Source organism: Rhinopithecus bieti, unplaced genomic scaffold (genome assembly GCF_001698545.2).
Source record: "Rhinopithecus bieti isolate Rb0 unplaced genomic scaffold, ASM169854v2 scaffold_13207, whole genome shotgun sequence".
Taxonomy (NCBI): domain Eukaryota; kingdom Metazoa; phylum Chordata; class Mammalia; order Primates; family Cercopithecidae; genus Rhinopithecus; species Rhinopithecus bieti.
This window is the reverse complement of record NW_016807866.1, coordinates 2159619-2172984: the sequence shown is the minus strand read 5'-3', so window position 1 is coordinate 2172984 and position 13366 is coordinate 2159619. Positions and strand designations below refer to the sequence as shown.

At 41.4% G+C, this 13366-nt stretch overlaps 1 protein-coding gene across 1 annotated transcript in view; it reads left to right on the top strand.

Moving 5' to 3' along the window:
- The first annotated feature begins 10751 nt into the window (after positions 1-10751).
- The window catches only part of PAXBP1 (PAX3 and PAX7 binding protein 1), a 38232-nt gene continuing 35617 nt past the window's right edge, over positions 10752-13366 (top strand). Inside the window, 2 exon segments of the mRNA XM_017883918.1 lie at positions 10752-11462; positions 12882-13010. Of these exon segments, the coding sequence (XP_017739407.1) occupies positions 10790-11462; positions 12882-13010 (802 nt within the window). The 5' untranslated portion in view covers positions 10752-10789.

The following is a 13366-nucleotide window of genomic DNA, read 5'->3' as shown; positions in this document are numbered from 1 at the left end:
AGTGGAATGAATTTGAAACATTATTGCATTCATGATGCCATAATGATAAGAAATAGTCCATGACTTAACAGGATGTCCTGGGGCTGATGACTTTAGATCACATACATCACTTTTTTTTTTTTTCCTCTTAACCTTAACATAGAGTAACTGAAATAACCTGCAATTTCTACATTTGCTTAATTGGTGGGGGACTTAGCCATTCAGGCTAATTAGCATGAGTCCATGTCAGTGTTTAAATTAGGCCAAAACAAAGACCAAAGTATTAATTTTAATAGAAAAATGTGACCTCATTACTGACATTGTACTTCAGATAATGTTAAAGTGATAGAAAAAAATAAGGAAAGGGGGGAAAAGGAGGAGAAAGGAAAGCAAGAAAAGACAAGTGAAAAGATAAGTAATATATTCACTGTCATTAGTTACTGAAAATATAACAAATTGAATTTTAATAATTTTTATTAATAAAGTATAAAATTAAATGATGTTAGAAAGTATATGCCTCCTATAAATATCTTCCATTTGGTAGCTTTTAATAGTTTCAAAGCCCTTTCACATATGTTTTAAGTGAGTCTTTTGAGAAATACTTGTGAGTTAATGGGACTTAAATCAATAGAAAAGGAAAACTAATTTAGTTACAAATCAAGCCTGAGGTTTCAGATTTCTGGACTAAAAATATGGTTCAGTTTGTGCTGCTGTGGGATGAAGAATGGGCAGAGAAAGTCCACAGCACAGGCATGGGGATAAATGGCATTTGGCACTTAGGTGCAGGGTTTGGGGGACAACAGGGAGTGGTGGGATGGTGGTTAAGTAAGGGTGCACGCCCCACCTGAAGCTCTACAGTGGCTCAGCTTCCACTGAGTGCTGCCATGGGAAAATCTGACGGGGCCAGATCTGATCCTTCAAGAGAATGAGGTATTCCAGGTTGTTATGTGAATTCTCACAATTTGTAAATGTGGCATGCCATTCAGCATTTTTGTCTGTTTGTTTTAAATAATATCATGTGGGTCAAACAAACTATGTCAATGGTACCTATCTGGCCTGGGGCTAGTAGCTTGTTGCCTTCAGTCAGTGGTGTGCTAATAAAAGTTTCACCACCAGCTCTCCAACAGAAAAGGGAGGTGGGCTGCTCTGCCTGTGAAGTAGCCATGCTTTCATTCCTTTACTTTCTTAATAAACTTGCTTTCAGTTTACTCTATGGACTCACCTTGAATTCTTTCTTATGTGAGATCCAAGAACTTTCTCTTGGGGTCTGGTTTAGGACCCCTTTCTGGTAACATCTTTATGGCAACCACGAAGGGATGATACTAAGGAGACCCCTGACCCAAAGGAAATAGACCAACACTGACTGGCTGACTTTGGAGTCAAGGAAACTTTTCTTTTGAGCTATTGACAGCTTTTAACAATTGAGTAAATTATGTTCCTGTGAACAAAATTTGAAGCATGTTTGTTTCTCTCTACCTAATTTCTCCAAAATCTGGAAACTAGTTATATCACCTTTAGTCAGAGTTATGAATGGCCCTCACCATACTGAGACTTTCTCTGACTGAACTCCTGTCTAGCCTGGATCTGAGACACTAATAGTTAGGCAGGAATATCAGCACCCCATTCAGCCTCCAGAAGTTACAAAAGATAGACCTTCATCTCTCTACAACCCTTAGGATTAAGGGTTCTCTTATAAAAGGGATGGGGGAAATGTCAGAGGCATTTAAACCAAAGCGACTCCATCTTGTATAGAGGCTGGGTAAAATAAGGCTGAGGCCTGCTGGCCTGCATTCCCAGCAGGTTAGGCATTCTTACTTACAGGATAAGATAGGAGGTCGGCACAAAATGCAGGTCATAAAGACCTTGCTGATAAAACAGGTTGCAGTAAAGAAGCCAAAACCCACCAAAAGCAAGAGGGAGATGAGAGTGACCTCTGGTTGCCCTCACTGCTACACCCCAAACAGCGCCACGACAGTTTACAAACCCCATGGCAACATCAGGAAGTTACCCTATATGGTCTAAAAGGGGAGAAGCCCTCAGCTCTGGGAATTGCCCACCCCCACTCCTTTCCGAAAAATTCATGTATAATCCATCCTTGTTTAGTATATAACTAAGAAATCACTATAAAAATGGGCAACCATTTGACAAATATCATACCCAAGACAAATATCATAATGTTAAATTAGATAGTATTAAAGTGGAAAACAAAGAGACTAACAATCTAATAGGAAAACAATGAAATAAGCATGCAATTCACTTTAAGATGAAAACAAGTAGCCAATAACCGAACAAAAAAAAAATTACCTCTACCAAGAGAAATGCAATAGGAAACTACTATTTCATCCACTAGATTGGCAAAAAGTTATTTGATATTCCATTTTGTCGTGCCTGTAGGCAAATAGATAGTCTCTATTTAAGAGAATAAACTGCTACAATCACTTTGAGTACTATTTAGTAATGTGTCTTAAAATTTACACAAGCTAGAAAACAACAATTATATGTTTGTATATCTACATAGAGAAGCACCACACACACAGATACACATATGTCAGTTAGTAACAATTCACTTAGCTCTTCACTTACAATAAATGCACCTTTCTGTATGCATTCTATACTTCAATAACAATTTTTTAAAAAGAAAAGAATGAATAGTGTGACTAACATTCATGTAATTATCATCCAGAATTGACAAATATGAACATTTTGCCACATTTATTTTAAGATTTTTTTGTGAAAGAAATAAAACACTATTAGCTTTTAAAAATGCAAAGAAATTATAAACTTTAGTAGGTTTGTTGGTGGTGATAATATTGGTACAACAATTCTAAAACCACTTTATAGAATTGTGCAAAAAAGTAAATACATTGAAGTTTTGGGGGTCCATCCAGAGGTGTAATGGTAGGAAATATAAAGTGAGGGAAGAAGCAGCCGCCTGGGATGTTGGATTGGAATTAAAGGTACCAGTGCAAACTCATGACTTTTTTTTTTGAGACAGGGTATTGCTCTGTTGCCCAGCCTGGAGTGCAGTGGTGTGCTAATAGTTCACTGCAGTCTCAACCTCCTGGGCTCAAGTCATCCTCCCACGTCAGCCTCCCAAGTAGCTGGGACTACAGGTGCATGCCGTTATGCCTGGCTAATTTTTAAAATTATTTGTAGAGACAAAGTCTCACTACGTTGTCCAGGCAGGTCTCAAACTCGTAGGATCAAGCAATCCTCCCTTATTGTGCTGGGATTACAGGTGTGAGCCAGTACACCTGGCCAAACTCATGCTTTTTAAGACATATGTCTTAGCTTTATCCTCTGAGAAAGCCTAGAAGCAATGACACCCCTGTGGCAAAAACACACCTGATACCTAAATTGTGGTTTCTCAACACCATTCCCCACTAAAACAAACAAACAAACAAACAAAAATAGGGCCTTGAAGAAATGGCTGATTCCAGGGGTCTGGAGAAACAAAAACATAAAGTGAGCTTGAAACATCTTACTGTAACAGAAAGTAAGATAAGGTCAAAAAGCTGATGGAGATGTAGCAAGAGAATACAGAAGCCATTGCAGAGAGTTTTACTGGCCAAATTAGGGATAATATAAACATCAGAATGATCAATTACAGAAATGGATTTTAGATATTGATTTGAAAACGACTCCATGAATCTGTACTGTCACTAAAAAAGTAAAAAATTAAAAAGTGGGAAAGGAGAAGAGAAAGTCTGATTTACAGAAGAATGGCAACTAATAAATTTAGAAGGAGTAATAGAGCGTAATACCAAATAACCATTTTGCAAATGCTATAGTAATCATGAATTCTGAAAAGAATCATTAAAGGATGCTAAAATTATTGGTTGAAATTCTGAGGAATATTTACACAGTCTAAAAGTATCATCACTCCACAGATTACTTATTAATTACAAGCAGGACCTTTACAATGGAGAAAGGTCCACAACTGGGTGATTAAACTTACCATGGGTGACCATAGTCAATAATAATAATAACTGAATTGTACATTTAAAAATAACTAAAAGAGTGTAACTGGATTATTCGTAACACAAACAATAAATGCTTGAAGGGATGGACACCTCATGTGTCTCCATGATCACATTGCGTACCTGTATCAAACTATCTTATATACCCCACAAACATATACACCTACTATGTACCCACAGAGATTTAAAATAAAAAAACTTACCATGGGACAAATTGGCACCATAAGCTGCCTGATGTGATGCACTGAGAAGGACACACTACCTAGGTAAGATTTTTGCCAAAAAATGTCAAACTTGTGTAATCCAGATCCAAATAGGGGACATTCTGGAGAAGAACAAAAACAAAAACAACTGACGAGGACTCTTCAAAAATGTCAGTGTTGGCCAGGCATGGTGGCTCACACCTGTAATCCCAGCACAAGGTGGGCGGATCACCTCAGGTCAAGAGTTCGAGACCAGCCTTGCCAACATAGCGAACATAGAGACCCCATCTCTACTAAAAATACCAAAAATGACCTGGAGGCTGAGGCAGGAGAATTGCTTCAACCTGGGAGGTGAAGAGGTTGCAGTGAGCTGAGATCTCGCCACTGTACTCCAGCCTGGGTGACAGAGCAAGACTCTGTCTCAAAAAAAAAAAGTCAATGTCATGAAAGTTAAAAGACAAGAAGAAAAAAGGAAAGGATAGGCTGTCCTAGAATAAAGGAGACTAAATACCCATGGCAACTAAATGCAATGCACCATCTTTACAAGATACCAGATCAGGGATAAAACAACAGCCATGAAAGACATTATTCGGATAAGTGAGGGAATTTTGAATATGGACTCCATGTTAGATAACAGTAGTATGTTAATGTAAAACTTCCTGAGTGTGATAACTGTATTATGGGTATGTAGAGAAACGCCCTTGTTCTTAGGGGATACTCACTGAAGTATTTAGGGCTGCAGTATCAGGATGTCCCCAGGTAACTTTGAAATGACTCAGGAAAGCTAAAGAGAGAAAGCAAATGTAGCAAAATATTAACAGTGATGAATCTAGATGAAGGATAGGTGGGTAATCGTTGTATTATTCTTGCTTTTATGTGTGTTGGTGTGTTGAGAGAGGGTCTTTACCTGTCGCCCAGGAAGGAGTGCAGTAGTGCGATCACAGTTCACTGTAACATCTAATTCCTGGACTCAAGTGATTCTTGAGTAGCTGGGACTACATGTGTATGCCACCATACCCAGCTAATTTTTTTATTTTTAGTTTTTTTAAATAGTGATGGGGTCTAGCTATGTTGCCCAGGCTAGTCTCGACATCCTGGCCTCAAGAAATCTTCCTGCCTGGGCCTGCCAAAGTGCTGGGGATTACAGGCGTGAGCCACCATACCAGTCTCCTGCTTGTTTTTTGTTTTTTCCTCTGAGACGGAGCCTTGCTCTGTTGCCCAGGCTGGAGTGCAATGGCACGATCTCAGCTCACTGCAACCTCTGCCTCCTGGGTTCAAGCAATTCTCCTGCCTCAACCTCCCGAGTAGCTGGGATTACAGGCATGCACCACCACACCTGGCTAATTTTTTTGTATTTTTAGTAGAGACGGGGTTTCACCATGTTGGCCAGGCTGGTCTTGAACTCCTGGCCTCGTGATCTGCCCACCTCGGCCTCCCAAAGTGCTGGGATTACAGGTGTGAGCCACCACACCTGGCTCTGCTTGTTTTTATACATTTGAATTTTCCAAAATAAAAGTTGGGAAAATGAATGAGGTATATTTATACATACTTTAAAAGCTGCAAATCCCAAGCTGAAAGGAAAAAGCAAGTTATAAAACAACACATAGAGTACGATACCATTTAGTTAAAAATACACAGAACATTACTTAGATAAATAGATGCTGCATCTGTGTGGAAAACAGAAAACAGTCTAGGTGTTTTGAGCAGAGAATGACCAAAGCAATCAGGAAGGGAATGATCCAAAAATTAACATTTAATAACTTTTAGGATTTAAACCACATGATTAGTTTATAAGTTATTCTTATTTTCTTCTTTGTATTGTTCTGTATTTTCTGATTTCTAAAATGTGCAAGTAGTACTTTTATAATTAGGGAAAAGTTACTTTTAAAGTCCATTTGTAGTTTTAACAAATTCAAAGCTGCATCTGATTCTGTTATGTAATCACAATCTAATCTTACTGTATGTTTATTGTATGACTTTGCTGCCCTCTAGCAACACTAAACAATACAGAAAAAAAGAAACATCAATTATTCTATCTTTTATACCCAGAAGGCATGTTTATAACTGTTGTCTTCCATAATATATCTGCTTCAAATTTTTTCCAAAAGGGACAATAATGTATGAATGATACTGACCCAACAGGTATTAAGTGGGTTCTTTCAGGAAGGCTGCATAGATTGCTATTTTTGCTGTTTCATTGGTCACACTATTCTCAGATGTATAATACAAAGTGTCCATTGTGAATGTAATATAAATATCTTGTTCTACTATGGTTATGGTTCTGAATAATACTCTTTCACATAGTAACACTAGAAGATAAAAATTACTGAACTGGATAAATGATTTCAAATGCTCATTTTACACGAAATGTTTGAAGAAAAGTTTACTACAGAAGACACCTTGAAGCTGTTCATTGTAATCATCTTGCAGGAAAATGTTCTGCCTCAGTCCCCGAAGTCCTTACACATTTTCTAATGATAAAGATACTTAAATGGCAATTGGCACTGTTAGGGCTCACAATACCACAAAGCATGCCACTTTAGCATGCTGAGTACCTTGAACTACAGGAGACTGGAAAAGCACAGAAGGACCTCAGAACCAGGGTCTCCCTGACCTTCTCCCGCCCTCCTGTCTCTGGCCCCTCTTTCTCTCCTAAAGCACAGGGAGAGGCTCTCTGAACTTCTCATACCTGCCTAAAGATAGATCCTCCAAAAAGAAACTCAATTGTCATGAGTCTCCTCCCCAGGAATCTCATCAATCAAGGAAGATTGACTGCATCCCAAGAGAAGAGATTGAAGGTCAACACCACGCCCAGGCAGACGTGGCACAGGCTCTATCACCTATTCATCTTTCCCCCAAATTATTTTCTCAACCTTGAGTTACCTATATCCTTCCCTCTTTCTCCTCTTTGATGAAGGTATATAAGCTTCTACATTTCATTCCGTTATTGGGTACTCACTTTTTCCTATGATGCCCCTGTACATATAATAAATTTGTGTGCCTTTTTCCCCTCTTACTCTGTCTACTGTCTATTTACTTCAGTCCTTCAGAGGGTAAAGAGAATGGTTCATGCCTGCAATCCCAACACTTTGGGAGGCCAAGGTGGGCAGATTTCTTGAGGTCAGGAGTTCAAGACCAGCCTGGCCAACACAGGAGCTTGTGGGGTGTGTGGATCATCTCTACTAAAAATACAAAAATTAACTGGGCATAGTGGTGCACAGTTATAATCCCAGCTACTTGGGAGGCTGAGTGGGGAGGATTGCTTGAACCTGGGAGGTGGAGGTTGCAGTGAGCTGCGATCACGCCACTGCACTCCAGCCTGGGGGTAGAGCGAGACTCTGTCTCATTGCTTTAACCTGGGAGGTGGAGGTTGCAGTAAGTTGAGATCGTGCCACTGCACTCCAGACTGGGCGACAGAGTGACACTCCGTCTCAAAAAACAAAGCAAAACAAAACAAAACAACAACAAAATAAGTTTTAAAAAATAAGAAAGCTTATAAAGTAAAAGTTATAGTAAGCTATTTATTATTGAAGAAAGAAATACGTTTAAATATTTAGTGTAGCCTAAATGTACAGTTGTTTATAAAATCTACAGCAGTGTACAGTAATATCCTGGGCCTTCCTATTCACTTACCACTCACTCACTGACTCACCCAGAGCAACCTCCAGTCCTGTAAGCTCCATTCCTGGTAAATGCCCTATACCATTTTTAAAGCTTTTATGCCATATTTTTACTGTATCTTTTCTATGTTTAGGTGCAGATACTTACCATTGTGTTATAATAGCTACAGTATGCAGTACAGTAACATGCTGTATAGGTTTGCAGCCTGGGAGCAATAAGCTATGCCATACAGCCTACGTATGCAGTAGGCTATACCACTAAGTTTGTGTAAGTATGTGATGAAATTGCCTAATGGCATATTCCTCAGAATGTATCCCCGTTAAGTGACACATGATTGTATTGTGGCTTACTTAAAATGGCAGGTACTCTTCCCTCTATCCATATCCAATCACCACTTTTACACTGGGAGAAATTTTTGAAATTTCAGGCCAACATAATAACATACTCTGCTTCTGGACCTTATCTTTGCTACCTCTACCCTAATCATTTTACTGCAAATCTTTCTCTTGGCTCAGGTGTCTGGAGGCTGACCAGGCACAATTTGAATCTTCCATAATTAGAAAAGGGAGTTCAATTTCACTAGTGACACAGTCTGTTGGAATCAGAACTCACATCAATGCTGAACAGCCAGAATATAAGAACTGAGAGTAACATGAGTAGAATGGAAGCCAGATGTTATTAACCTTTCCTATTAACTAGAAGAAAATGTAAATGTTATAGAGGATATGCTTAGCTCCAAAACTGAGTCCTTGTTGTGTACACGTCAAATCTAATTAAAAATGTAAAATTTAGGCCGGGTGTGGTGGCTCATGCCTTAATCCCAGCATTTCAGAAGGCTGAAGCAGGCGGATCACGAGGTCAGAAGTTTGAGACCAGCCTGGCCAACACGGCAAAACCCCATCTCGACTAAAAATACAAAAATTAGCCGGGTGTGGTGCTGGGTGCCCGTAAGCCCAGCTACTCGGGAGGCTGAGGCAGGAGAATTGCTTGAACCCGGGAGGCAGAGGTTGCAGTAAGCTGAGATCGTGCCATTGCAGTCCAGCCTGGGTGAGAAGAGCAAGACTCCGTCTCAAAAAACAAAACAAAACAAAAATACAAAAATTATCTGGGCATGGTCACATATGCCTGTAATCCTAGCTACTTGAGAGGCTGAGACATGAGAATTGCTTGAACATGGGAGGCAGAGGTTGCAGTGAGCCGAGATCGTCACTGCACTTCAGTCTGGGCCATAGAGCAAGACTCCGTCTCAAACAAACAAACAAACAACAAATAAATAAATAAAATAAAAAGAAATGCTTGGAGTGCTCAGGATCTTCCGCTTCAACCTGGACTTTAAATGTTACTGAAATTTCGACAGGATGGTGTGGGCAAACAGGCATCCTCATGTTTGCTGATATAAGTACAAACTGCATAACTGCTATAAAAAGAAATCTGGAATGAGCAAAATCATAAATGCACATATTGAGATCAAGCAATTCCAATTCTATTTCATCCTCCAGATGTGACAGTTTTTCAAAGCTTTTTGTTATAGCACTGATTAAGACTAGAAATAATCTAAATATCAATGTTCATGGAATTGGCTAAATAAATTATGGTATATCCCAACAATGAATCACTATGCAGCTACGAAAAACAAAACAAAACAAAACAAAGACGGCCGTGTGCAGTGGCTCACACTTGTAATCCCAGCACTTTGGGAGGCCGAGGCTGGCGTATCACGAGGTCAAGAGATTGAGACCATCCTGGCCAACATGATGAAACAGTCTCTACTAAAAATACAAAAATAAATTAGCCGGGCGTGGTGGCCGGTGCCTGTAATCCCAGCTACTCGGGAGGCTGAGGTAGGAGAATCACTTGAACCCGGGAGGCGGAGGTTGCAGTGAGCCGAGATCGTGCTACTGCACTCTAGCCTGGGCGACAAGAGTGAAATTTCGTCTCAAAAAAAAAAAAAAAAAAAAAAAAAAAAAAAAAAAAAAAAAAAAAACCTTCATATACGGATATGGGCGGATTTCCAATTTATGGTAGGCTAAAAACGCACTGTTTACACACCATCTGTGTAAAAAGGGGAACACATTAAAATATGCGTATTTATTTGCTTTTATGTTTGTAGAACATCTTTAGAGGATCATAAGAAACTGTTAACATTGCCACTGAGGAAGTGAACAGTCTTCCAGACATGGGTGGATTTTTTTCAATCTACCGAATACCCTTTTAATTTTGAAACATCAAAATGAATTTGTACACACAGGTGCACGCCAGAAGGAAAAACTTCAAGTTCGGTGAGGAGACAGGGAAAGCCGGTGAGTTCAACCTCAGGAGCAATCACCCTGTGAAGGTGTGGCCATTGAGGGTTTTGTCACCCACGTCTGAGAACTGTCACAACCTTCCCCACCCCCGGCTCGATTTTCCTTCCACTTGTTTCTGAAACTCACTAAGCTTCGGAAAGTATTTACTCAAAGAATTGCTAGCAAACTTGGCGTTCTTACGAAAACACTTTTGCTTTCCTTGTTACTGAGAGACTGGGGAGCAGGGGACATCACGCCAGGTAACATTGTATCATAAATGAAATTCAGTATCTTTGAAGTAACATTGTATCATAACTGAAATTCAACGTCTTTGAAGTAACATTGTATCATAAAAGAAACTTAAATGTCTTTGAATTAACATTGTATCATAAAAGAAATTCAATGTCTGAATTAACATTGTATCATAAATAAAATTCAATGTCTCTGGAAGAGTTCTGTAGCTATAAAGCTGTAGAAATACAAAGTATTACTCAAGAGTAACTAGTGATTACCAATAGTCACACCTCCGGTCAAAGTTTGGAGAGGATTATTTCACCTCCTAGACCACACTTCCCTTCCCCAAAGCCGCTTCTCGCTCTGATCCCTCCCCTCCTCCGCTTGGCTGGAGGATTCCTCACCCAATCGCTCCGCGTAAGTGCGAAGACGCACTGCAGCAGCGCAGTCTGAGGGACAACAGAGCCTACTCTTTTTTCTCATCTCTATGATCCTCTTTGTGACCTGTCAAACAACACCGGAGTTCCATGCTAATAGTCCTCCAATCCGACAGACGGCGATGCAAAGAGCCGACGCTCTCGCCAGAGGTGTGCGGCTCTCTCGCTCTCTCTCTCTCTCTCCCCTCTCTCTTTTTCTCCAAGTATTGAGAGCGCGTGGGAGCACAAGCGCATGCGCGCTCGTGGGGTGCGCGGTAGCAACAGAGAGGACTCGACCCGGCTGGAGCTGGGGAGAACGCGCGTGCGCCGTCACGAGCTCGGCGCTGCCGGGACCGCGGTGTGGAAGCGGGTGTTCGACCGCCGTGCGGGCCGCGGAGATGTTCCGAAAGGCCCGGCGGGTGAACGTGCGCAAGCGGAACGACTCCGAAGAGGAAGAGCGGGAACGCGATGAGGAGCAGGAGCCGCCGCCGTTGTTGCCGCCGCCGGGCACGGGCGAAGAGGCGGGCCCTGGCGGTGGCGGCGACAGGGCCCCTGGGGGGGAGTCGCTGCTGGGCCCGGGTCCGCCGCCGCCTTCCGCGCTGACCCCGGGCCTCGGAGCTGAGGCCGGGGGCTGCTTCCCTAGCGGCGCGGAGCCCGGCAACGGGCTGAAGACGCGCAAGAGGCCTCGCGAGAACAAAGAGATGCCCCGGGCCAGCCTGCTCAGCTTCCAGGACGAGGAGGAAGGTAAAGTCCGCGCTTCGGGCGCCCTTAGACGGCCACATCCCCGACCCAGGCCCCAGTACCCGGCCCCCGTATTCTCTGGACGCCCAGCCCCCTAGCCCTGGAACGGAGTCCCCTGCCGCCCGACCGGCTGCGAATCTTCCCCAGCCTCCGGCCTTCTGCTCGGGCAAGGGACGCGTTCCCGCGCTGCCACCAGCCTTTTCTTAACCACCTCCTCTGCATCGTCTTCCTGTGCATTTCCTACTCCACGGGGCCGGAGCTCAGATCGGGCATTCTGAATGTTTCAGGGGAAATTCGGTGTTCCCTGTCCTGCCTCTTTTCTGCCTGGCGTGTTTCAGAGCTAACTTGGTGTGGGTCCCCTGGCTGCTCTTGGCATGCTTTCTGAGCCCACTGCAGCTCACTGTGCCCACACTTCTTGGATCCTCTGTCCAGGCGTCCTCGACCGTGAAGGCCGGGTTTGTAATACTAGGAGAGGGAACAGAAGCCTGGAGTTGCAGCTCTGGTTCTGAGTGACCTTGGGCCAGTCCCTTGCAGTCGCTGAGCCTCAGTTTACCCATAAAACTAATTACGGGTAGCTAATACCCAGCCTTCTTCGCGCTGACTTTGGGAACAGTGAAGCGAGACGGTGTAACAGTAAAAGCAAGGCAGTTTCTTCAATTCCTTGTGGGAGACCAGGCTGCAGTGGATTTAGATTGCTGATCTTAAATGAGCCTTAAATCTTTTCTTCTGACCACTTGAATGTGCATAACCCAATTAATTCCGTGTTACGAAGAAAGAAATTAAGTTTTGGAACTCTTACTTGCATTTTTATTCGAGACGCTTTCAGGTTTCCAGTAAGGTAGGCAGTTTATCTTTGGCATTTCTGTTACTTTTTATTTGGTTTGTGAGGAGTACAGACAGATTTTGTTTTTGAGATACATGAGCTATTTTTTAGAAGTATTTAGTATTTTTAAAATTTCAAATCAAAGAAAAGTGGTTTGCTCTTACCTTAGCCTTAAAACAACTATGTCAGCTTATGGTGGATGTAGTTACTCAGAATTGACAGCACCTTTTTATTTTAGATGCTTTGTTTCAGATTCGTTAATAACTTGATGATGTGGTTTCTCAGAAACATTTTGAATGATTTTTTTTCCCCTCCTCAAATAGATGATTTAAGGAAGACAATAGGAAAATTTTGTGAAGTTACATGTGCTAGTCCTTTAAAAAGTCTCAAAATCTCATTACTTCACATTAGGTCATTTAGGAAGTTGACCTCTGTTTTTGAGAGTCTGTGACAGACTTGAAATAATTATACAATGAATTTGGCATATGAGTATATATACTTGGGAGAATTTGTCTGAACAGCACGTAAGATCGTGTGAAAGAAGGGAAAATATTTTCGGAAAATAGTTTCTACAGACTTCATTTAATTTCCTTTTTAAGAAAATGAAGAAGTTTTCAAAGTGAAGAAATCAAGTTATAGCAAAAAGATAGTAAAATTGCTCAAGAAGGAATATAAAGAAGATCTTGAAAAATCGAAGATTAAGACAGAACTCAACTCATCAGCTGAAAGTAAGTACCAAAGTAATTGAATTCTTTTGAAATGACAAAATGAAAGCTCTTTCTCACAGTGATTTGCTATGTATCTTCTGAACTCATTCAGTGGACCCTGTGGTTGTCAAGGGCCCTCATTGAGTAGCAATGCAATTCTGTTATTTAATTGTAACACAACTGCTTTGTAAATGTATTTTTTAAAAAGACAGAATTGTTGCCACTGGAACATTTCTGCTGCAATGACTAGATTTTCTCACAGTTTTCCTTCTTGTGGGCAGACTGCTGTTGAACAGAGAAAGGTTTCTCATTTCAGCCTAAGACACAGGTTTATTCCTGTTCGAAGGAGTGTTGTGCAAATTCCTCCTGTACTTGTG